This window comes from Sceloporus occidentalis, unplaced genomic scaffold, assembly GCF_023333645.1.
Source record: "Sceloporus occidentalis isolate IW3139 unplaced genomic scaffold, rSceOcc1.0.p SCAF_17, whole genome shotgun sequence".
Taxonomy (NCBI): Eukaryota; Metazoa; Chordata; class Lepidosauria; order Squamata; family Phrynosomatidae; genus Sceloporus; species Sceloporus occidentalis.
In genome coordinates this window covers 15,382,062-15,409,013 of record NW_028316997.1, presented here as the reverse complement: position 1 = coordinate 15,409,013, position 26,952 = coordinate 15,382,062, and the positions used below count along the sequence as shown (strand labels likewise).

The 26,952-nt window shown below is 38.1% G+C and overlaps 2 protein-coding genes across 2 annotated transcripts in view; both read left to right on the top strand.

Annotated features, from left to right (window-relative positions):
* Positions 1 to 26,952, top strand: part of LOC149302884 (uncharacterized) — a 59,672-nt gene that overhangs the window by 19,836 nt on the left and 12,884 nt on the right. The window contains exons 6-7 of the mRNA XM_089482089.1: positions 25,329 to 25,436; positions 26,337 to 26,437. Of these exons, the coding sequence (XP_089338215.1) occupies positions 25,329 to 25,436; positions 26,337 to 26,437 (209 nt within the window). The remainder of the gene's footprint in view (positions 1 to 25,328; positions 25,437 to 26,336; positions 26,438 to 26,952) is intronic.
* Positions 572 to 25,305, top strand: LOC149302885 (pendrin-like). The gene is made up of 19 exons (XM_089481948.1): positions 572 to 732; positions 1,319 to 1,458; positions 2,324 to 2,434; positions 4,057 to 4,235; positions 5,013 to 5,177; positions 6,076 to 6,228; positions 6,752 to 6,834; positions 7,601 to 7,748; positions 8,684 to 8,797; positions 9,035 to 9,112; positions 9,314 to 9,409; positions 11,790 to 11,896; positions 13,300 to 13,373; positions 14,125 to 14,213; positions 14,672 to 14,761; positions 16,928 to 17,161; positions 18,975 to 19,029; positions 19,197 to 19,339; positions 25,276 to 25,305. The coding sequence occupies exons 1-19, from the start codon at positions 572 to 574 to the stop codon at positions 25,303 to 25,305; spliced, it is 2,250 nt and encodes a 749-aa protein (XP_089338074.1).

The following is a 26,952-nucleotide window of genomic DNA, read 5'->3' as shown; positions in this document are numbered from 1 at the left end:
AAAGGCATATCATGGGGCACAGTGGCATATAGGGGGTATAAGGCATTTCTGGGGCAGATGTGCATAACTGGGGGGCAGGTTGGAAAATAGAAGGAAATAAAACCAAAATATTTTTCTCAATCATAGCTTTTTTAAAAAAAAAAAAAATAGTTTACATGAATTAACATTTACTGGTAAAACTTTTTTCCTATAGGGTCGTCTTATATTCAGGCTTTTTCTTTTTTTCCTAAATGAATATTCAGATTTGGGGGGTCGTCTTATAATCAGGGTCGTCTTATAATCGAGCAAATACGGTAATATGAATGTCAGCATGCAACTAACAGGCTGCAGATACAGCCTAGTCCTTGTCTAGTAATCATGTGTATGAACCAAAGTGCTAATTTCCCAACCATTATGTTGTAAAAGCACCATACATGCAAGCTTACACCAGCAAGCTAAGATAATGTTTCTTTCATTCCTTTCTCATCAAGTAACTTAGAAAAGTCAACCATTGTTACAGGACCTATTACACGCACCTTTAATTACTAAACTGTTTTACCAAAAATATGGGTAATGTGTTTCTTTTTTCCAGATGGCTTCAGGAAGGACAGATACACAAATTCTTGGAGAGAAGAAATATCTGGTGGCTCGCTCTGTTTATTCAGTGCCAGCATTCCAGGAGATAAATGAAAAGAAAAAAGATGCTCCAAAACCTCTTCGGAAGAGGATGAAATTCTGGTTAGAAACATTGGCGTTTTGTAACTGTTTCAAGCAGCTAACACATAAAAATGTTAATGTCGTTAGCATGAGGTGACCAGCTCCTATTGCCATGTACAGTATTTAATGACTATGTAAATAATTTTCAAGGTGTAGGATTACCATGGAAACATGTAATACCAGCTGCTACATTCACATGGACTTGTTTTAATCAGAGCCACTTCAAAATGGGTTCAATGTTACCACCTGTATGTGAGTTGGGTAATATTGCCAACTAGCTGATGTCTTGCCAACAGGCTGGTAATAATTTAACTTATGGTCAGCCGCAGCCATATAGAAAGGTGCCACCATGCCCCTGCTACCCTTGATTGCAGCCAAGTTCATTGTGATACCAAAAAGCTTGACTGCATACAATGTTCTCTGCAACTTCATACTGACTCATCATGTGCTTGGGCCAGGCCATCTTAGACACTGTGACCCAAAACCAACAATTGTATGCACCAAATTCTTTAGTGTTCCACGTGCATGCTAAATCAGCAAGGGGCCTCTGGGGGTCAAAAGTGACTTCATCTGGAAAGACACAACATATGTATATTTAGATTATTTTTCTTTATTCTGTCAGGTGTACATCTGAAAGGGCTCTAAAGGCAGCAAAGTCTGTTTTCCCAGTCATTGACTGGCTGCCTAAATACAGATGGAAGGAATGGTTTATCTTTGATCTTATCTCAGGAATCAGCACTGGATTTGTTGGTACATTGCAAGGTATTTACCACTTATCCTGGCATGATCTGTCACTGCAAATAAATGACATTCAAAGGCAAAAAACCCACTACAGAGGTGTGCTGCATGAAGGTGGCCGTATCTAGCCTCCATGCTGTAATTATTTTAGATAAACAAAGTTAAGCTTTTGTTCAGCTCCATATGGATGGATTATTAAGCATTTGTTTACCTGTACTTATGGTATACATCCTAAATCCCACCTATCATACCAGATCAAGCATTGCTGGAATGCAGTCGGCTTAGTCTATTGTGTGACATTTAGATACCAGACCCTGGTTAGAGCCGTTTTTTTCCACAATTAGTTTATTTAGTCAAATGGCTCACCTACTGGGTAAATAACCAGGACATTCTACAGGTCAGCACCAGGAACGGGAAAAGCACCATGAACGGGAAAAGTTCTAAAAGTATGTATGTCAAGGCCAAAGTACTTGATTTCATTTTGTTCACCATTTTTACATTGCCAAAAAAAACCCAGACAAATAAACTGGATTTACCATCACAAGCTATGGTTTGTCACTATAGTTTGTCACTACAAGAATTAAAGTAGCATCTGCACAAAATTCCTCAGAGTATGTGGAACATCACAAGTGTTTAATGATAGGAACTATTAGATGTGGTTCTTTCAAACTGTAGGCAAAAAACAAACTTTGAAACCCCACAAAAAAATCCCAAATGTATAGTTAATTCCATAATTTTAACAGAAGTGTTAACAGAAGTGATACACTTTATAGACACATCTCAGTGTTACAATCTGTTTTTAGGGAAATGTTAAGTAGATAATTATACCATTGATGTGATGTATCGAGGTGATAGTTTATTTGAGCATTCCTGTCTTGTGTGGTTTCAGGTCTGGCATTTGCTCTACTTGCTGCTGTTCCTGCTGGATATGGACTATACTCATCTTTCTTTCCTGTGCTGACCTATTTCTTCCTGGGCACATCTAGACACATTTCTGTTGGTACGCACAACTGGATTATCCCAAATAAAAGTAACGGATAGAGTGTTTGCTTTAGGACCAGATGTTAAATTCAGACATTAAGGCTAATCTAGACTGATAACAGAACAATCAGAATAAAGAATATTATTAATCAGAACAACACAAACCTATTTATGAGCGATTCAGTTCTATTACTAAAAAGCTACTGTTTCTCATGTGACTAGATCCTGAAAATGTATATTGCTAACAAAACCAGAAGGGTATTTTGTGCAAATCCGTTGTATAGCACTGTGGAATATAATGTCACTATATTAAACAATAAATCATAATTATTATTATTATTAGTTTATAAAAATATTATTATGTAAAAACTGTGGGGTAATGCTGCAAATGACTTAAACACCTATTATTTGTTATGCAAAACCCTACATTTTATAGCTCAGAGTACCTTATAGACCCATGATGTAATGATGCTTGTAGATTACAATAAACAAAAAGAAGCCCAGGTACCCCTTATATGCAGGGCTGGACTGGGAATGAAAAGCAGCCCTGGAAACATTTGCAGACCAGCCCCATATATTGTATCTTGTGGTCGAGCTCTTGTACCCACACGCACCCCTTATACATACCCGAGTCACACTATTTGCCATACAAATAACATTCTTTTTTTTATCGCATTATAAAAAACAGAAAACAGAAGTGTTAAAAGGCCCTAATAAATGAAATACATGAAATGAAATACACACACACACCAGGACAGGCTCTGCCACATAGACACCCAAATACGCACCAGAAAAGGCTCTGCCACACCGACACCCAAACACGCACACACCAGGACAGGCTCTACCACACAGACACCCAAACACACACACATCAGGACAGGCTCTACCACACAGACACCCAAACCCCCCCCCCCAGGACTGGCTCTGTCACACAGACACACCCAAACATACACCAAGACAGGCTCTGCCACACCAACACCCAGACACACACACCAGGAAAGGCTCTACCACACCACAGGCGTATATTCAGAACAAGGTCTTGTTACCAGTGGGATACCTCAGGGATCTTTACTTGGACCCATTCTCTTTAATATTTTTATTAGTGATATTGCAGATGGTCTTGATGGAAAGGTATGTCTATTTGCTGATGACACAACATTTGCAACAGTAACATAGGTGGTGAAATAGCTTCTTTATTTTGGACTGCTTATATTAAGGCATTCCAAAGAATTGGACAATCCAGCCAGAGGTGCTACACAAGTTGAGCCAGGAACAGACCCCAGGCTGGCTTAATGATTAGTATTAATATTTTCCTCCACTGCATAAGGAAAAGAGAAGCCAAAACCAGAATGGAGGAGTCAACCAGGAATCTGGTGTTTATACGTCTTTAACCATTTTTCTCCCACACTCTCCTCACTGTCTCAGCCAAGACCATAGCCCCCACCTGTGACACATGCTCTCCCAGCCATATGTGTAGACCAAGGAACCAAGTTAACTTCCAGTTAACAGTATTTGCATTATAATTTGTCATTATTACGTTATGTTTTCATGTTTATTGAATTCAAAATTCAGAATGCAGAGATAAAACTAAAACGGTTCTCATTGGGTACATATCTGGCATATTTCTGTTTGTGCCAATAGGCCCGTTTCCAGTAATCAGTTTGATGGTTGCAACAGTTGTGCTAAGGATGGCTCCAGATGAAAACTTTATAGTAGCCAACTCTACTGGACTGAATGGATCTGTGATAGATACGGAAGCCAGAGATGCAGCCAGAGTCTTGGTTTCAGGAACACTCAGCTTTCTTATTGGAATCATACAAGTAATTAAGCCTTTTAGTGTAACATAGTCATACAATTATAGGGATGAAATCTCTATGGTTATAAATGTCTTTACCAGGCATGTTGTTCTGTGGGGAATGGTTATCAAGGATTATTTTGACAAGGATTTTCATAATTAGGCTCAATAGAATAAAAGATGATAAAAGATTTAGATTTTGTTTAATTAAAACACTTAACGGATTAATGGGATGTATGCCTGGTGCACAAATTGCACACAGCTTTGTTATTTTTGTACCATGGGAGTTCTCAGACAGTTTTTGAGGTGGCACGTTGATCTTGACTTTGCCCCTCAGCCCCAGAAAATGCTCTGCAGAGAACCTCTCATGCAAAATATTTTTTAGAAATGTGTATGGACAATTATACCATCGCCATTCCACACTAATTATGGAAATATCGAATACATTCACATGAAGAAATGTTTACTTTTAAATCCAACTTTAGGGTACCCACCTTGTCTTTACTGTATATGTCTATATAGTATTGTGAGTAAGGTATATAATATCTCATCAGTTAAAAAATGTTTTCTGTTAATTAGTGGTGTGAACTAAATCATATGTTCAGCTAAATTCAGCAGCTCCATGTAGGTTTTGGGTTTAGAAGGTTCCAGGCAAACAGCCCGGTATAAAAACTGAGCCCTTGTAAACCAAACCTAGCCAATGCCAGCCATGAGCCACTGAAAAAACATGGAATTCTTCTATATTAACTTGCTTCTCTTTGTTGAAAAAAAATTAAAACCCTTTCTCTGTTCTTCTGTCCAGTTGGTGCTCGGAGCTCTTCAGTTTGGCTTCATTGTCAGATATTTGGCAGATCCTCTGGTTCGAGGCTTTACCACAGCTGCAGCTTTTCAAGTTGTAGTCTCACAGATTATATTGATGCTCAATGTTCCTGCAGGAAATCACTCTGGAGTATTCTCTGTAATATATGTATGTATGTGTTCAGTATAATTTATTTTCTTCATCGAGAGGGGATGACCATTGCCAACAGCTGCACTGGTCTTTCATCTCTTAATATTTGAGTACTTGGGTTACTCCCTTTGTTATTTTCTATTACATAAAACTGCACAATAAGATTATTTTGTATAGAATTTAATTTCCCTACATCTGCACAGAGTGACAGTGATTAATGCTGCAGAGAGGAACAGAAACCATTTGATGTTTTAAATGAGTGTTTGCATTAAACCAAGATGTGTATGCTTGAGATATTATGGTGAAACCAGACAAGGCTGACAACAAAATAATTACGACAAAGAATATGAACAATCAGAACCATGTCAAACCAACTCATAGAGATTTAGCTGTACTACTAGCTATTGTTGCTCATGTGACTACATCCGATACTTCTACATTGCTAGGAAAGCCAGAAGTATATTTTGTGCAACTTTTGGTTTATGAATATAATATATTATGTAGAAAATGTGAGACACAGAAGAAAATATGTGTTTGAAAAACAGTCGTATTAGTAATGCTGTTCGGTAAATGTGCACCAATGACACAAAAAGGGGAAGAAATACATATTTGCAGTGAGAGAGCAAAGAAATACACAGAGAAACTCACAAGCACAGATATGCAAACAAATCATTTTTCACTTAAATTAAATATTCCCAAAAAGCTTATAAATGAAGCATAGTTAACATAGCGGAAAATTTTAATTTAAAATAATTTATGGGATTTGGGCATTCAACAGTACTCAGAATGATGTGTCTATTAGCAGAATAGGATGAGCAGCACATTTAATCACATTGTTTATTATCATAATATATACATGAATATTTTTTTTTCATTACATTTCTGTGTAATAATTACTTTAATCTTTTATGTTTAGAAAATTGTTGATATTTCTTCGAACATTGCAAAGACAAACTTTGCTGACCTTATAGCTGGAATTTTGACATTAGTCATCTGTGTGGTGGTGAAAGAATTAAATGAACGATACAAAAATATTCTCCGTGTTCCCATTCCAATAGAAGTCATTGTGGTAAGATGATTACAAAACATAATTAAAACATAATAAGCTAGATCATTAATATGGTCTAAATCAATAAACCTTTATATCAAAATAATATATACTATTTATATTTTTCACAAAATTAACTATAGAGATGCCTCAGATTCCAGGACCTGGGGTAAGACTTCCAATGTAAACCTTGCAGGGTGACCTACAGGTAGAGCCACTTTAGGATAGCCTTGAGATTTGAGGATATATCAAGAAAGCAGATGGGATGCAACTTCCAAAGGGTGAACTGCTTTATTGTATTTTTTTCCAGGCTTTTTACACACACGCATCAGGATAAGCATAAGTAAGGGAAATATGTTGTTATTGAACTTAAAGGACTTGATAGCCTAACGAAAATAAATCTGAGATTAAGTAGATTGGACAATTTTAGCAACCTGATCTGAAAATTGTATAATTACATAGATTAACATGCAATGTAAACTTGTCTACGTTGTAAACAATATTAACCATTTTATACCACAAACATGTATTTGTTTATTCAAAGGCAATAATTGCAACAGGAATTTCCTATGGGGCAAATCTGAAAGAAACATATGACGTAGCAATTGTACAGAAAATTCCTAGCGGGTAAGTATAGTCCTGACATATGTCACTAGTTTTACTTCACATTTGTAGAAAAATGCAGCATGTATCCAACAGGCACACTAAAACTTTGGATCAGCCACATGAGCAGTACTTATGGTAAGTTGGAAGCACAAAATGCACTGGCCTACACAGTGTGCCTCATGGTCAATCCAAATCTGGTATCAATCATATCAATGTCCATGTTGTATTTCTGTTAGCTGCATCTGGAGGTATGCCTGTGAGCATTAATTAACTGGGAGAGACAAATTTGAATTAACAATTCAAATGCTCAGAACAGGCAGCAAAAATTCAGACATAGTCAAGAATCCAAGAACTTCTGGCATCATACTTGCTTTTACCCAATGCTTTACTATACTGCCTTTTTGAATAATAACTTCAAAATGTTTGTAATTGTTTTGGTTATATTATGTGGTGCATTTTTGTGAAAGCCTAACCAATATAGCTTTACAGCTGGCAATTTATGGCTTATTGATCCATGTAGTGACACATATCCGTGTAGTAACACATACAGTAATTTCCTGTGCCATGGTAACTTCTGGTTAGAACTGGCATTGAACCTGTACTGTTCCAATTTTAAATCCCGGTAATGTACCTTTTTTTCCCTGTATCTTTGTGTTCCCTGGTATTTTGATTTCTACCCTGCATTTACTCAGTTATTTCAATTACTGTTTTGCCTTTGCATGTTATATCTGCCTGCTTGCTATCACGTAGCACAGTAAACTTATACACACCGTTTTGTTTATTACAGGTTTATACCACCCATGACTCCAGATATGAGCATGGCTCCACAAATGATTGGTTCAGCATTCTCTATTGGAATAATAGCATATATTGTAGCAGTGTCTTTAGGAAAAGTATATGCCATAAAATATAACTATGTGATTGATGGGAATCAGGTACAGCATCTCTTGTTAAATGTGTTTATTAATTTTTTAACACTAGGAGTTATGCATAAAAAGTTTGTGCGAAGTTTAGCAGTTGATGTATAATTATAGCAATCAATGGAATGTTCTCACTGACTAGACTACAAACTTGCTTGCAATGAAGATTCACATAACTTTATTCTGAATGTTTGCAACACCCCTGGGTCCGAGTAAAATGAGCCGTATAAGCAGGCCCAGACTGACCATCTGATACACTGAGCAAATGCCAGTTGGGCTGCTGGTCATCAGCCCCATACTTACCCAATCTGCCACTCCAGTGCAGTGTGAGCATTAAAACGCAACACATGGAAGCACATATGTAGCTCTTGGCTGAACCTATCTCATCAGGTGACCGTTGGACTTAAAGTGGCAGGACCGCTTCATGATCGCTAGCCCGGTCCTGTGTATAAGACTTAATTGGTGTTAATGGTGGTGTGTAAATAATTCGCTGGCTTATCTCCAAAATGTGATTGTGAATTCTAGGCTGTAACAGCTAAACAAATATCTATATTGGAATCACAGGAAACAGTTTTCTGTATCATAAAATGTAAAAAATAAAATGCACCCTAGAAAGCTGAAAGAAACACCCCACTCATGCATCGAGAGCTCGAAACAAAGCATACGAGAGGGAAAACGTGACTTAACTATCTTTGAAAGTTTCTTTTATCTCATTGGAGGAACAGTGGTTTGCTTTAATCTGATAATATGACAATGATTTAACATAGAATCAGTGGACTCTAGGCTGTGTTTAAGATATTTAAAAACATTAGCAATAAATCTGTTGATTTAGGAGTTTAATCACTTACTAGCCAATATGATTTCAGCATGACATTTCTGTTAGACAAGTCATTGATTCAAGAACCTGATATTAGGCATCCAGAATTAATATATTGTATTTTTATGAACAGGAGTTTATTGCATTTGGGATGAGTAATATGCTTGGTGGTGCATTTTCTTGTGTTTGTGCCACCACTGCACTGTCACGTACTGCTGTCCAAGAAAGTACCGGTGGGAAAACCCAGGTGAGATGACATGACATTAATAATGTTGCAGGGGTATTAAAAGGGTAAACAAATAAGGTCCTGTTATTGTCAGTATGACACAAATACATTACACATCAGCATGCCCAATGTTCCTGGAAGCCTGGACCTTATGTAACTAATTTATTTTATACAGGATTGCCCCAAATTATGCAGGTCTTACAAAATCATTTTAAAATAGAAAGAAATTATTTATGTTATTACTCTTTTCATTTCCAGATTGCTGGTTTGATTTCAGCTATAACTATCATGATTGCAATGTTGTCAATTGGCACATACCTTGAACCCCTTCAAAAGGTACATGTCAGCTTGGTCAGAATGATAGCAGTCCATAGGGTTACCATTTATTTCACACCACCTGAAAGTAGTTGTTAATTGAGTCAGCCATACTTAATTTGGGATGGTTGGGGTGTATATGAAATCGAGCCCTAAATGTGAAGATATTTTTGAACCAGTAAGATTCTTATCTGTCTATCTAATCTGCATTTTTCATAACAGTCCGTACTGGCTGGTATACTCATTGCCAATTTAAAGGGAATGTTCCTGCAAGTGTTGGATGTTCCTCGTCTGTGGAAGCTGAATAAGTGGGATTTAGTAAGTTTTGATCTTATTGCATTTATAGATTGCCCTTTTTGCTCGGGTATGATAATAGTAAAGTATGAACATAAAATATTGTATGCAAGATAATGTTTATTTATTTTCAAATAATTGCCAGTGATTTGCTTCATTGCCCCAGCTTTTGTAGAAACAAAATTAAATAGTAGTGTGTATTATTCAATACATACATAACTGTGGCTGAAAAGAAGACATTTTTCAGGCAACATCACATTTGATGTATGTTTAAGCAATGGCACACGGTAATTTAATGGATTAAAAACAAATCAAAACAGAATTAGACTGACACAGAAAGTCTTGGATCTGTATATTTGTTACACAGGTAAACAAGATAACGAATGCCTTTATCTTGTTGCAAGCAGCATGACCACCTTTTAGCTTATGCCTTGAATGGGAAGCTTAACCTGTTAAATCTATGCACACACACTCAGGGCCGGCCGAAGACTTAACACCGCCTGGGGCGAAGTTTAAAATGCCGCCCCCCGCCGACGCCGGGGGGGGCGGCATTATCTACCCACCGGTACTTACCCTTAAACAGTCCTGCGGCGAGTCTCCCTGTGCTGCCACGGTGCCGGCTTGTAATGCTGAGCGGCGGAAATTCACGTCACTTCCGGCGCTCTGCATTACAAGCCGGCACAGAGACCGAACAGGGAAACTCGCCGCAGAGGAGAGAGAGAGGGGCGCCGAGCGGGTAAGCGAAAACCACTCGGTGCCCCTCTCTCTCTCCTCCGCTTCAAAAAAACCAAAAAAAAACCGCAAAGTGCCGCCCCTTCTGAAGTGCCGCCTGGGGCAATTGCCCCAGTCGGCTCCATTGTAGGGTCGGCCCTGCACACACTAGAACAGGGTTCTTCAAAGTTAGGTTCTGAACCCAGTACTGAGTCAATAGATGTCTGTCTCTGGGTTGTGCTAGGGTTCTTACTCTTACTGTACTAAGCACTGCACTGTACCATATCATTTACTAAATTACTAAGAATGTCTGATGTAATAAAATATAAAAAGTAGATTCCTCTGATTTATTACTATCTTCCAAATAAAAGAAAGTTGAAAGAACACTGTACTAGAAGGTAGAGAAAAAGTGACAGAAGTTGTGGTGGTCTGCTCTGACTTAAATTTCTTAAAAGTGCAAATATATTAACAGCAATTATATACACTCACTGGCCACTTTATTAGGCACACCTGTTCAATTGCTTGTTAACACAAATAGCTAATCAGCCAATCCCATGGCAGAAACTCAATACATTTCGGCATGTAGACGTGGTCAAGACAACTTGCTGAAGTTCAAACCGAGCATCAGAATGGGGAAGAAAGGGGATTTAAGTGACTTGGTTGTTGGTGCCAGACGGGCCGTTCTGAGTATTTCAGAAACTGGTGAGAGAGAATGGTCCGAAAAAGAAAAAATATCCAGCGAGCAGCAGTTGTATGGACGAAAATGCCTTGTTGATGTAAGAGGTCAGAGGAGAATGGGCAGACTGGTTCAAGATGATAGAAAGGCAACAGTAACTCAAATAACCACTCGTTACAACCAAGGTATGCAGAATACCATCTCTGAACGCACAACACGTCGAATCTTGAAGCAGATGGGCTACAGCAGCAGAAGACCACACCGGGTGACACTCCTGTCAGCTAAAAACAGGAAACCGAGGCTACAATTCGCGCAGGCTCACAAAAATTGGACCGTGGAAGACTGTAAGAACGCTGCCTGGTCTGATGAGTCTCAATTACAGCTGCCACATTCAGATGGCAGGGTCAGACTTTGGCATAAACAACATGAAAACATGGATCCAGGCTGGTGGTGGTTGTGTAATATTGTGGGGGACATTTTCTTGGTACACTTTGGGCCCCTTAGTACCAATTGAGCATCATTTACATGCGACAGCCCACCTGAGTATTGTTGCTGACCATTTCCATCCCTTTATGACCACAGTGTACTCATCTTCTAATGGGTACACTTCCAGCAGGATAATGCACCATGTCACAAAGCTCCCATCATCTCAAACTGGTTTCTTGAACATGACAATGAGTTCACTGTACTCCAATGGCCTCCACAATCACCAGGCCTTGTAGAAAGTATGCCATGAAGAATGAAGGCAGTTCTGAAGGCAAAAGGGGGTCCAACCCGGTACCAGCAAGGTGTACCTAATAAAGTGGCCAGTAAGTGTATATCATAACAAACCTTTACAGAACTAAACACAGTAATATTCATATTAATTGCTGTACAGTAAGAAACTTTATTGCAATATTTTACTTTAACAGCATGAAAAAACAGTCAGACTAGATGGGCCGAATGGTTTAATCTACTAATTATTACATCGATAAATTTATAATTTTATCTCAAGTTGACTTTCACATTTCATTCTAGGCTATATGGGTTTTCTCATGTGCAGCATCTTTCCTTCTGGATCTTGATTTAGGATTGCCCATAAGTTTAGCATTTGGATTGTTCACTGTTCTTTTACGTATTCAGTTGTAAGTATAAAGTGCTTTTTGTATGATATAGCCTTAAATATTATTTTTATCCAGTCAGTTAGGTTACTTATGAGAGAGAGATTGGTATCATGAAATATCTATGCATAGTACCATTCTAAACTAGACTTGTGCACATAGACCAAATGACAATGAATTTAGTTTGCTGGCCTTTCGTTTGGATGAAATTTGGGGGCTTTTTCCATTCGGAAGCTAAATTTGTTGTCACACCCACACTCTCATTCACTCTCCCTTTTATGCTCTTTTTCAATGTCTTCCTACCTTCTCTGCTGTCTACTTTTGTGTCCCTGGCTCCTTTTTTGCAGCTCCCTTCATCTCTTGTCTCTTCTTTCTTTTGTGTTTATTCCATTGTCCGCTTTTCCCTGCTATCTGCTCCATTAACCAGGCATCTTGGAGCTATTTCACAAAAAAGGCAAATTCTCTATGCACACCCTCTTCCTTGATTAGAAGAACAGGGAGATTGGAGGAAAGGTGTGTGTGCCAGCCCATCGGCGTATGTACACCAAGATGTCAGAATAATACTGGCACATTTGCAGAGAAATGGAGGTACAGAAACGCTTGTGTTTCTCTGCAAATCCATCTGTGATATTCTGGCCTTTTAATGTACTTAGGCAAAAGGGAAGAGCCACGGCGCACCATAATGGGGACAGTCTCTCCCCTTTTTCTCCAATTGGGGGAGAGGGTGTGCGGAGGCTATGCCCTTTTGCAAATCTGCTTCAGGAGGCCTAGCTGATGGAGCTGACAATGAGGAGACACAGACAAAGATATCTCAATGTGTGTCTGTTGGCAGCAGTGGTATCCCTCTGTAGCATGTTACTTGCAGAGTTCCTCAGAGTACCTTTCTTGTGCCCCTTCTCTTCACTGACCCACCTTCAGTCTGCAATCCTTCCACTGTGCGATTACAGAAGCCATTGTTGTGATAGCGCTTGAATCCAGATATACCCTTCACCTTTCTTGCACAGTGTTAAACCACACCAATGGAAAGCTGCAGTATTCACAGCCCAGCTCACCATACCGCTTACAACCTCTGGTCCACTTCCAGCAATGTACTTATGGTTCCATTATAAGAAGGAAGCGGGCAAGACACTCTCATACAGAGCTCCTCAAATGTGGAATAACACTTCCAGAAAACATCAAATTTCCCTCCAGTCCTTTTGAATGTCTGCCTCTTTATATTTAGCATCAAAATGCCACTGCGATAACTAAGGTTCACTTTCAGTTTATTGGTTTGTAAATATTCGCTTTCATTTGTAACAATGTTGCTGTATTTGTAGGTTCTCTCCATGATATACTTGAAAACAAGAGAAATCTCAATGTATTCTTCCCAGTACAACATGTCCTCAATAAATAGAAAATACTGTGTTTACCTATTTGATTTTTTGCAGTCCATCCTGCAGTTCCCTTGGCAATGTTCCTGGCACAGATCTCTATAAAGATCTGAAGAAATACAAAAGTGTGCGTATGCAAAATGTTTATTTACTTTATAACCTATTATTAAAGCTCAATGCACATTTCATCATTTCATGTAATGGCACAAAGATAAACAGAATCTTCTATCTACTCCAGGAAAAACGTATCATCAAATTCATAATTCACTTTGTATACAGGTACATGCGAATATCTTTTAACAATAGGCTGTACAGAACTGAAAAAGACATATCACTAGTAAATCTAAAACATAACTGTTAACAAATGCTTAAACTGAACAGTATAAATTAACCAAAAGAGAGATTTAAATAAAAATGGTGTTTAATTTGGCTACCAAGATGACAAGAAGAGGCTACTAAGCTCTGTGTTATCAGGTAAACTGAAAAGCACCTCTAGCCATCCTCTGAAACTATAAGAAATTAATCTTAGTGGGTCCTTAGACTTCCTTCATATTATTATGTCAATAACATGACAAATAAAGGAAGTCTACTTTAGACTACTTTAGATATCTAAATGCTTGGACACCAGCAACCCCAAAGTGTGTTTCACTAAATACAAGATAGCCTAGTTTAGCACAATTTTTATCTATAATGAAATCTTAGTTGTTGCTTTTAGGTGTTGGAACTAATAAAAGTTAAGTTTTATATTAACCAGGGATATTTCTTTTGTAGTTCTACACAGCTTATGAATAAAAAAAGTATTCATGATCCCAACAGCTGTCCTTTTCTCTGATCCTTTGACTTTAAAAGTTGCTTTAACCACTGTCCTTCTTTTACAGGCAGTGGAACCCAGTGGAATTAAAATTATTCGATTTTCCAGTAGTATTTTCTATGGCAATGTTGAAAGCTTCAAAAATGGAATAAGGTCTTTAGTGAGTGTATATATATGTTTATAAAATTCAGAGGTGTCTATGATAAAAAAGATAATTTTCATGTAAGTGAACTCATCCTGATGCTCATATTCCAAGTTTTAACCAGGCCTTTTAATTAGGTGACATATGAATAACACCAAAAGATATGCTTACTAGATGTAACAGGTATTGTACAGTTTACGTTTTAATACGATTTAAAAAACATTATTGGGATTATAAGGTTAAACAAATCGCCAGCTGAAATAATGCATACATCGTTAGGAGTTCAGCAAGGGACCAATGAGCAAATTTTAAGGTTCTCACGTACCTTCTCAGAGAGTTAAATTTTTAAATCCAAAATCTTATAAGAACATATTATTATGAAGCAATAGAAACTAGAGGCTTTAACACTTGTGTAAAATTAGGTATAAAATGCAGTGACATAAAATTAATCATGATGTCCCATATACTGTTCATAGGTTGGATGTGATGCAGTTAGAATATTTAACAAGAGAGCCAAAGCTGAGAAAAAGCTAAACAAACTCATCAAGAAAAGACAAGTAACACAGGTGATATTTTTTGTGTATTGGTTTAATTTTATGCAAAAATGTTTTTTCCAGAAATGTTAAACCAAGCAATGTTTGAATCCATAAATGCACATATGGTTAGGAAACATATGCGGGTGCTTCAAATAGTTGTAAATTCATTTACCTGGGAGATGTGTTGGGTTTTACATAATTTTGTTTTCTAATGGTGTCATATTTGCAGAGGTTTATTTTTGTTGGGTGCTGCCCTAGGCTTTAGCCAGCGGACAATCCCCAGCTGACCCCTCCACGGACATTCAGGGGCAGTACTAGCTTGAGAGGACACCAGAAATGCTCTACACAAAGTCTGAGTATTGTCACAGATAGAGACACATTTTGCTATTTTTGTGAGGATATTTGATCTGTTGCGCAAATATATATGTGATGTTCTGTATCATAAATCATAAAAGAAACAACCTAGCTCCCAATTGGAGCCCTCTCTAGATATACTATGCTGCCCCAGACTGACCAGCCTAAACACCCACTAACTAGACCTCCCAGCCAGACCCAGCTAAGCCAGACTCTGGAAAACCTCCCCCAGACAGCACACAAATGTCCAGGAAGGTATTGCCTCACTTGGCTCAGGGATTGTCTTCTTCAGGCCCTCTTCTTGCCCTGGGAGCGCAGGGAACTTCCTCTTCCCACAATAGTCCCACTGATCTCACGCTCCAGGTTTTTTTTAATGCCCAGCACTTGTGCCTGATGCAGGCTCCATAGGAATCCTGGACTGGATCCTGCAGACCTCTAGCCTCTTGTAATAGCCGGCATGAATTTTCCACTGGAAGGAGAATGGAGCATTGGCCCACCCTGCTGTCCAATTGCTCCACCCCAGTAAGTGAACATTACAAAGTCAAAGGCCCCTCTATTTTATATCCCTCAAACAGAGTTGGAGTTGGAATTCCTACTTAAAATATTCAGGAATACAAATTCCCAAAGACATGGAGCAAATTCATGAACTAAATTTTACTAAACTGTTAAAAAATCTAAAACAAGACATACAGACATGGTCAATAGTTTACATGGACTAGTAGAATAGCAGTCCTAAAGATGGTGGTGCTACTAAAATTCCCTCTACATTTTTTGGGCGATCCCATTAAAATACCTAAAATACGTAAATTGCTAATGACATCACTATAAAAATGTATTTCAGCCTTTATAGCTAAAAATAAGAAATCTAACGTCAAACGTCATTCTCCAAAGACCAACCAATGGTAGAGGAACGGGAATTCCTGATTCTGTTTCTTGTATCACAAAGCAGCACTCCTAGTCCAATCTTTAAGGTGTCATTCTAGACCAAAATATTTTGCTTGGTTGCACATCAAGAATTTCCCCAATAATGGGGGTGCCCCAGAAGCTACGTCCACAAACCAATAACATGCAGCCAACCTCCCGAGTGTCATTAAATATTTGTGACACCTATATTAAATATCATTCAAATAGGCTATTTGTGACATCTCCCCCTCAGCACTGGTTTTGCAGATTCCAGATTTAAACACAATGAGATGGGAAAGAAATGGTATTTCCCACATGAGAGACCTTCTGAATAGTGGTTCCATACATTCATTCCAATTCTTAAAAGATTAATATCTCTTAAATCAAAGCGACTGCTACACTTACATCTGCATGGCAAGCAAACTGTCTATAGCTAGAAAGTGGAAAAAATGTAAAGCTCCTACGATCCAAGAGATTATGGATATATATATATGCATTTCTGAGATAACTTACCTTAATGCTCAAAACAGATCATGTCTTCCAGCGAATTTGGGAGCTGTGGCTCCGTGTATGGGGGCTCCTTAAACTTAATTTGTACACCATAAGTTAAATAATATGTGTGGTTTTAATGATCCCATGGAAAGTCCAAATTAAACATAATATTAATTATAATAACTCTTTGAAACTGCTCTCTCATTTTTATTCATATTTATACATCCTTATACATACGCTTCTTCCACACACTCACATTATATCTTCTTTCACATGCCTTCAGAGTTCATGAAGGAACTGAAAAATTTTAAGCTAAATTGTAAAATTGTAACTTGTGGAAACATTATTATATGCAACGTATGGAAATAAAAAGACATAATATTAAAAAATATATATTATGACAGGTAAAAACGCTGAAATAATTACAATTTGTTTAAAACTTTTTAGAATGGGGTTATACGTGATAATACATCTGCTGGTGACGAAGATGACTTGGAGTCACATGTGGCTTTAAAAGTCCACGAAGAGGTAGTGAGACGTGACCTACAGATGAAAGAAGAAAAGATCCATGTAGATTTACCCGTTAGTGCATCTGTTCCAAAAGTCTCACTTCACAGCATCATATTTGATTTCAGCCAAGTAACATTCCTTGATGTGGTAGCAGTGGATGCCCTGAAAATGGTAAGTGCAGAAACTGACCAAAAACATAAAATGTTTAACTCAGAAATGAATAGCCTGTGAGACAGCTCTATTGATATTTTGCGCACAATATATTTAGTGGTTAATTTTGTCGTCATTCCCTCATTTTATAATCGTATAATCCGTTTTATAATCTGACCTCAAATAGAGGCCTGACTATAAGACTAGGATGCAGATCCCCCGCAGCGCTCCAAGGGGACCTGGATCCTCCTCTGCGGCAGTCGGTGGACGCCTGTGCGATGCGCGCAGACAACCTCTGCTGCTGCGGGGCACTTCTATGACAGAGCGCCAGCATGACATGACCTTCCGGTGTTCCGTCATAGAAGCCCTGGCGGAAGTGCCAGGCAGCAGCAGAGGTTGTCTACTCGCATTGCGCAGACGTCCACTGGCTGCCCCCACTAGACACAAGGGAGTCTGGAGCACGGGGGGCAAGTCTGGGGATGTATTGGTAAGTCTGGGGGGGGCAGAGGGGCATAAAGCATATCTGGGGGGGCAGAGTGGCACGCCTGGGGTCAGATGTAGATAACTGGGGGGGACAGGTTAGGGTCAATTTGCATATCAGGGGGCAGAGTGGCATATCTGGGGGGCATAAGGCATATCAGTGGGGCAGAGTGGCATATCTGGGAGGCAGAGTGGCATATAGGGGGTAAAGGCATATCTGGGGTGCAGAGTGGCATATGGAGTATAAGGCTTATCAGGGGGCAGAGTGGCATATCTGGGGACAGAGTGGCAAGCCTGGGGTCAAATGTGCATAACTGGAGGGGCAGGTTAGCAAATAAAAGGAAATAAAAACATTTTTATTAAATATGAACAAATAGTTTACATGTGAATAAATATTTACTAGTAAAACTTTTTTAGGTATTAAAACCTAGTTTGAGAAATATTGTGTTTGGGTTCTTGTACCTTTAAAATATAGCTTTCATTATTATGCCATAGTAAAATAAGATGAGTGATAAAGAGATAAAAGTGTTGTGTGCACAGAGTACAATGACACATGTTAATGTAAATTTTAAGTTTTTTATTCTGCATTTTGTTTTTAACACCCAGTTTGTTCATTAAATTATTTTAAATAAACGAAAAATTTGCATATTGTTTTTTTATCTGATTAATCGAAAAAATAATCGTCCAACTAATCGATTTTGAAAATAATCGTTAGTTGCTGCACTACTGACATGAATATGTCATAAGAGAAAAGGTGTACGAGTGCCCAGTAATTAATATTGATACTGCATCAGTAAGTCATGATCATGGGGAAGGTCTTCAACAAAGTTAGGTAAAACCTGACGTGCTTATATTACTCACCATCAAGCTGAACCTGGCTTGTTCTAAACAAACGGATCCAGCTGTTCAATGAATAACAGATAGTGTCCAAAATGGCTTTAACTTGCATGAGAAATAAAGTGCATGGAAAAATACAGCTGATTTAACTCTGAGATAAGATTACAGCTATCTGAATAAGAACGCCTTCATGTAGTGATATGCTAATAGATATTTGGCCACTTTGGAGCGAAATCTTCATCTTCCCATTTGTGACAATATAATACAATAAGCGTTAAGTTTTTTAGCCTATGGGGTTTTCTAAAGCTCAGTTGCGCTGACAGTGTAAGCTGGCATGAAGAGTCCCATCTGTATGTAAGTCTCTTGTTTTGGATATAAACGGCGGTGTCTGGGAACACGTTGTTTTTATGTGTGAAGTATGTACTAATACGCAGTAATGTTATGGAGCATATAAATGCAAGGAGCTGGATTTGCATTCCATGGGCAAATTTTACCAAAAAAGTTATTCTCTTTCCAGATATTGAGAGAATTCAAGATGATTGATGTGAATGTCTACATTGCAGGATGTGATGGTAAGTGCTAATGGATGCCTTTCTTTTAACACAGAGTGTTCAGGGGTCAGAATCCACATTTAACAAAAAAATAGTAATTGTAAGACTAATGTACTTCCTTTCAGCACATACCTTTTTCATGAGCAATTTTGTAACTCTTTTTTTATTCCTTTCCCCCTTTTTTGCAGATAGTGTTTTTGAAAAATTAGAAGATTTTTCCTTCTTTGATAAAACTTTCAAACCAGACATTTGCTTCGTCAGCATTCATGATGCTGTGCTATATATTGAGGACTGCAGAGGGCTTAAAAATAATCGCCAGTTGCAGGATCAGGTAACAATGTGTATTTTTTTCTCAAAATTGTTTACTCCAATAAATTCACGGTCTGCTCGTCACAGTTCGCGAGCTTTCAGTCTGAGATGGCTTAAATTGAAATAGATACAATGTAGGCCTCTTGTTACATAGCAAAACCCATTCACGATATGCTTTGAAAATGACACTTAACATTTTTGGATTGTTATACGAAAAATCCATGCTATTTTATAGTAAAGTGACTTGAACCGTGCAATAAAAAGGATAAGCAATTGACATAAGGTAATCATATAAACCATGTTAGTACAAAATTCACAACTCAGTAATGGATATATGTTTCATATGTTAAACTAGACATATGTAATGGCTGGGACCCTCTTGGCTATAATTTAACATATAAATACATACTACAATGACCTTTGTTTTTGTAATTTCCAAGGAATAGAGAATGCCAATGTTAGAACCTGAATAACGGATGCTGATGATCTGCAGAGAAATCTTCTGCGTTTTCAAGCCATAGTCACCTCGAGAACCATCATAAAATGCCTACAGTTATTTGGAATCCAAGCATCTTCCATTTACTAAACATTCATTAAAAATTATTAAAACCATTATGTGTCGATTCACTTATTTAAATGTAAAGATATTTTGTATATCTATAGGTTACAGACAATACTATTGATCCTAGCATATCAAAGGATGTATGGATATACTTACAGATATACTTAACGTGTATATATATATATATATATATATATATATATATATATATATATATATATATATATATATATATATATGAAGAAAGGGGGCACAGCAGTGATTTTTTTATGTAGAAAAAGTTCTGAGGTAGGTACATATATAGCATTTCCAAAAATGTCTTGGTATGTCCCCTTCAGGTTACCAAGACATTTTGGACAATGCTATGCTTCTACCTGGGAAGGCCCTTTTCTATTCCAACAGGACTTTGCCCCATTGCACAAAGCGAGGACCATAAAATCACGGTTGGATGAGTTTGGAGTGAAATTACTTGACTGCTCCGCACAGAGCCCTGACCTGGACCCCAATGAACACCTTTGGGATAAACTGGAACGGAGATTGTGAGCCAGGCCTTCTCGGCCAACATCAGTGCCTGACCTTACAAATGCTCTACTGGTTGAATGGGCAAAAATTCACACAGACACACTCCAAAATCTTGTGGAAATCCTTCCCAGAAGAGTCGAAGCTACAAAAGGAGACCAACTACATATTAATTTCTATGTATTCAGAATGCAATGTAATTAAAGCCCCTGTTGGTGTAACCTAATACTTTTGTCCATATAGTATATATACCTCCTGCTTTCTGCTACCACTAAATATCTGGGGAAAAGTAAAAAAAAAAAAAAATAATAAAAATTGATTTACAAGGATACATTTAACAGAATATACTTTAGCTGTGTGACAATGAACATTTCAAATAAATCTTTTCATCAATCTTAAACCTTAACCTATTTATATAACACACACTGAAGGTGTGCTGTGGTATCTGGCACCAAGATGTTAGCAGCAGATCTTTCAAGTCTTGTAAGTTGCAAGGTGGGGGTCTCCGTGGATCAGACATGCTTGTCCAGCATGTCCCACAGATGCTTGATTGGACTGAGATCTGGGGAATTTGGAGGTAAACACATTGAACACATTGAACTGAATCATTTTTGCTTTTAGGCAGGGTGCATTATCTTGCTGAAAGAGGTCAATGCCATCAGGGAATACTGTGTCCATGGTCTGCAACAATAATTAGGTAGGTGGTACGTGTCAAAGTAACATCCACATAAATGGCAGGACCCAATGTTTCCCAGCAGAATGTTGCCCAAAGCATCACACTGCCTCCGCCGGCTTGCCTTCTTCCCAAAATGCATATGGTAAGCGATGCACACACCTGGCCAGCCATGTGATGTAAAAGAAAACGTAATTCATCAGACTAGACAACCTTCTTCTCCGTGATCCAGTTCTTATGCTCATGTGCCAATTGTAGGCGCTTTTGGCAGAGGACAGGGCTCACCCTGACTGGTCTGCAGCTACACAAACCCATATGCAACAAACTACGATGCACTGTGTGTTCTGACAACTTTCTATCAGAACCAACATTACCTTCTTCAGCAAATTCAGCTAGAGTAGCTTGTTAGATTTGACCACACGGACCAGCCTTCATGTGCATCAATGAGCCTTGGCTGGACATTTTTCCTGCGTCTAACACATCACATCGACAAAATGTCCTGCATTATATTAGCTTAGCAGTGAAAGCTCTCATAACCTCATCCCATGTCAGCAGGAGAATGAGTCACTGTAGTATACAAAAAAGAATTTGGGCACTTTAACCCCTTAATGACATTTGATGTACCAGACACGTCACAGAAATGCATAGTTAGCTACCATTGACGTCATGGGGCTGAATGAGCTTAGAAAGCCATCTCCGATGACTTTCTTTGCTCGGCCGTTGTTGCTGCAATGCTTTGATATTGTGGCATTCAGTAACACCAAAATGAATTGCAGGAGTTATCAGAAAAATAAAACATTTAAAAACTTTGAAAAATGGCTAAAGAATAAAAAAAAGTAATAATGTAAAAGTAATAAAGACTCCAGTGGTGTCACCATGACATCATAAGGGGAACCATACGATGCCAAATAAAATAAATAATACAAATTGAAAAAAAAATATGTAAAAATAGGTGAACCTTGTGTCCCTCCTGCTAGAAATATAAATTTAAACTTGTCCCCAAAGTAAACAAAACTAATAAACAATAGCATAGAATGTAAGGGGGCATTTTACACCATTATAAAATAGTAATACACTGTTTGTACTTATAGCCCTATACATTGCAAAAAAGTAAACAAAACATAAAAGCATTGGATGTTTGTAAACACAGGATACATATTAAAATCTATTTAACAGTTTTTTTTTCCATTGGCTGCTGTTATTCCTATTGATCTCAATGAAAGCTCAGCTCTCTGTAACTTCAATGGAAGTACTTGTAGAGTCTGTGCAGGAAGTGTACTTAAGTATGCTTGCTGTTTTCAGTAGAGGAAACCAGTGGAATAAGGTAAATGAGACTCCAATCACTAAATAAAATTGTTATTGGCTATTTACAACATTTAATGAAACAATTCGTGAATACCATGCCCCATTTTATACTACTAAAATGCATAATCCATAGTCTATGATATTTTTGATATTATTCCATTATTTTAATTGCCATAATTAAACATCAGAATGAGAAATCTATTTTCCCCAAGAAGATTCTTCTAAACGTTATATGATACATAATTTGGAGCAGCCAGATATCAAGTAACACATACCAACACCAACTATTTTTATCCACTCCACCGTTTATCCCCGGATAGGAGCGCGTTGCGTCACACAGATGTCAAGGCGGCCATATTGTTTTTGGGCAGCAAGTTGGGTGATCGATTATGCAAGGCAGGTCATGGGGCAACTCACTTTGCTATGTATTTGTCGTGCATATCACGTATAACCTGTATGGAGCCCGCTAACAGAACTCGCCTCAGACAGTAATGTATTTCGTTTTGCCCTTAAACAAAATGGCTGCCGAGCGCCTCTGCCCGGACTTCCAGTGACGGGAGACCGTAGTTTTGCCTTCATGCGTGATGAAGCACGTTGCGTAGGAAACGAGACAGGAGCGATAAGTTACTGTTAGGTAAGTGGGTGGGTTCATGCGATAAAATTAGGTTCAAATCAAAACTGAAATACCGGTTTTACAGACACAGTCTTTAGTGTCATTTTCAGTTTATATAAACGTCAAATATACACGCAAAATCACCACTCTCCACAGGAAAGCAACTGCTTTGAATATAGTCCCGACAGCAGGAAGCATTGAGCTCATTACATTATTATTCACTATGACCTGGGCAGTGTGACATAATTACTTGGTGAATATGTCGCCGAATTTCTAGTATACTATTTTGCTGTTATTTTAATAACATACTCCATGTTTGTGCCAGTTGCTAATCACCTGATTTATCTCTCTTAAATATTGGGTTGCTGTGGTTTGTAACATAACTTATTACTTACTTATAACGTTATTATTTGGAAAACCCACTGAAGAAACTGTACAGTAAATCTATTTGCATCCCAGTTATACCCATATTTAAAATGTAAATTAGATTTAAAGTGACATTAAGCTTTACCTTTCACCCTTAAGAACTGGGAGGCAAGGTTTGCCTAATCGTTTTCTTAAGGGTAATAAAGTTTAATGGCACTGTAAAGAAGAGAGATCCATAGGCGCTATAAACCCCCAAGGTGGAAGTAATCAGAGCAGTGGGAGAAGTTTTCAAGCACCTTGTATGCTCTGCCAGCAGGAGACAGCATTGCTGATAAAGGCAGTGTATTGGTGATCACTGCAATCTCCATGAATGAATGAAAGAAATACCAGATCACTGGCTTCATGAGAATGTAGGTCCTTGTAGGCTGGGCAAGTCCTTGACCAAATCCCCCCCCCCCACATATATATATAACTCTCTCTCTCTATGTATGTATATATATATATATATATATATATATATATATATATATATATATATATATATATACATATACATATACACACACACACGTACACACCATAAGAATACCAGTAATGGCGTAGATCTCTTGTTAGTGCCCCCCACACATTGTGAAGGCTTCTCTTGGGACACCTGACTCATTTCTAAACATTGTGGTAGTGACTGGTGATGTCCTCCCTGGACCGGTAAGCTCTGATGACCTCCCTGTTGCTGATCACAAAAGGAATTATTGAAAAAAAGGACACAATTTTAAAATAATTGTGAAGTCATCATGGTATCATCAGGCAGATGATCAACGACAGAGAACTCTGGGTGGTAGCTTCCAGTAAATTAAATGAGCAGTGCTTCTGGGGTTATGTGTAGCAGTAAGAAAATTATGGCTTGCGTATCAGTCCTGTGAATGTTTTGCACCATTAGCTACACAGGCCTTGTGTGCTTTACATATAGATACATATTATTTGATGGCAGATAAGAACCATTCGGCCCATCTAGTCTGCCTGATTTCTTTTTCTTCTCTAAAGACTCAGAACCTTACTCGGTAATTGGTCCCATCTTAGATTCGTTATTGGCTGCTGGAGACTGTCAGTCAGTGGCAGGAAGTGCTCCCATTGAAATCAATAAGAGGACTTTCCACGCATGCACATGGGGTCTGAACAAAACTCCTGCAAGGCATTTATCTGGGAGATTGTGAAACGAGGAATATGGATCTAAGTGCTTGTGATTTTTCTTTGCGCTTCTCCCTTTGTCTTTCCTGATATGTTTTATCTTGGGAAAGATTTATTGTTTTAGCCCTTCTCTTAATTATCTGTGGAATGTGAATATCTTTCTATAGATGGGGTCTCCAGAACTGTACACAATACTGTAGGTGAGGTCTGACCAAAGATCTCTAAAGTTGCAGGAGCACCTCTCTCTTTCTGCTATTATCACCTGTAACTATGGAACCCCGCATGCACCCTGCATACACCCTCAGAAATTCCACGTAACACTACTTGTAATTTATTCTTTCACCAAGGGCATTTAGGGGAGATGCTGTTTGTAGCATGTTGATGTGATCACTAAAATGTTCCTTTTACATTTCTATTGATGTTAATGATCATGGTCTCAATATATGGCTTTTGGTCTCTGATGCCCATCTGTATCACCAGAGCATTGAGTGAACATGTGGTGTAGCAGCTGTAATGCCATGCTTTTTGTGTCTTTAGTGCATTTTTCAGTATACATCTGGTTCTGCAGGGTATTTTTGTTTCTTGAGTCCCTGTACGCATTAAGATCACATAACCATAGTGAGAATTTTCTAAGCTATAAAATGTAAATCACACTAAAACAGCTGATTTAATCTTTTCAACAAGGTATCGTTATAAAATTTTTCTTTTATTGTATAATCTTCACTTATTATTCAGTTTTGCGTAACAGAAATGGTGACATATTAAAATGCTGTTTTCTTTCTCCCCAGGATTAAAGGCGATATCATGACTTTTCAGTGGACAGCGGTTGCCTCTTTCCTTTATGCAGAAATAGGCGTTCTTTTACTTCTCTGCATCCCATTTGTCTCTCCACTGAGGTACAACTTTAACATGGTCCATGACATACATATTGTGTGTTTGGAGTGTGTTTAACAGCCCCAAAGAATGATGCTTGCGTGCCAGTGGCAGAAGCAATGGGGTCCCATGCCCAGACAGGATGCTGCGCCACAGACGGCATGCCCGTGCTCCCGATCTCGGGCATGCTTTACATGACGCACATGGGTGTGCCTTTTTAGTTTGCTACAAGTAGGTACTAGCATTACTAGTATGCAACAGCATCTTGCTGGAGAGCTGTTTGAAACCGTGATTTCCCCATTAGTCAGTGCTTGGTTTGTCTGGCTCTTTGCTATCTTCCTAGCATACATTATTACTTTTAATACTGGACTTTGCTTGCTTGCCTGTGACCCTAACACCAGACCTGATACTAGTGGATTCCCTTTTGTCTGCCACATGCCCTCAACCTTGGAACTGTTGACTGTAATTGAATTGAGTAATTGAACTTTGACTCTGAACAGGGCTTTTAGGTCATACATTCTAGAGGGTTATGGTAAATACCATTGAAATTTATGCAGCTCCATGTTGATAAAAACGTGAGTGATCTAGCATTTTAAAATATATTAAACACAGTCATTTTAGTATATCCTCTAAGTAGCAAAACTATGTTGATTAAATATGATGAGATGAAATTCCCATAACCAATAACTTGATTAAATGTATATTTTTTTTAATCAGCAGGGTTTGGGTACACCAAAAGTAATACGGGTAATGTTTCTTGTGCAGTATTTTGTTAAAAAAAAAAAATGTTTGTTGGTTAGTGGAATAGCACCTTTTATTTGTAGAAAAGTGTACAACAGGAATGTTGCAGGGATGCTAATTGCTGTTTGCATAAACTCACTTTTTCATACTTTTTAAAAAAAATATATGTTCCTTGTTTTTAGATGGAAGCAGATATTCAGATTTCAGCTGTGGGCTACAATATCTCCTTATTGGAACAAAGCTTTTCTTTCCATCATAGTGGTATTGATTGTCCTTTTTCTTGGTAAGTGTTTTATTGAATTGTTTCGTTATTTAAAAGTTAAAGTCAAACCACAGTCTGCTGATTGGACCTCTGTTGTAAGAAAATAAGGCAGTTTTAAAAACAGCATGTTGGATACATTTTCATGCCTGAGAACAGCATTACCATACTGAACAGTCGATTGCAGGATTATGTGTGTCATCTGCACATAGACATCGTTTTAAGAACTCTTTGCCCTGTACAATATTTAAGCATTGGGCCAAGCAAGTTATTCATTAACTGTGAGAATAGACCTTCCGCTTCCATGAGACAGGGTGAGATGTGAACACTGTTCTTACTCTGCATAACCTGTCGGTAAAATGTTGTGGAATATCAAAATACCAAAGGATTGTTTGACTGGAATCATCTGATACAGTAAATGCCACATTTGGTGCTTGTCTGTTATGTAGGGTCTACCTTTATAATAATAATAATAATAAAAAAATGTTCAGAATTTCAGGTGGTGGCAGTTAAAATAGTTTGTTTACAGTTTTCATGTT

Coding starts and splice junctions, on each gene's coding strand:
- LOC149302885 (XM_089481948.1), top strand. CDS start 572: ATGGCTTCAGGAAGGACAGATACACAAATTCTTGGAGAGAAGAAATAT. Junction 9,113..9,313: donor ACCTTGAACCCCTTCAAAAG/GTACATGTCAGC, acceptor TTTTCATAACAG/TCCGTACTGGCTGGTATACT. Junction 19,030..19,196: donor CTACATTGCAGGATGTGATG/GTAAGTGCTAAT, acceptor CCTTTTTTGCAG/ATAGTGTTTTTGAAAAATTA.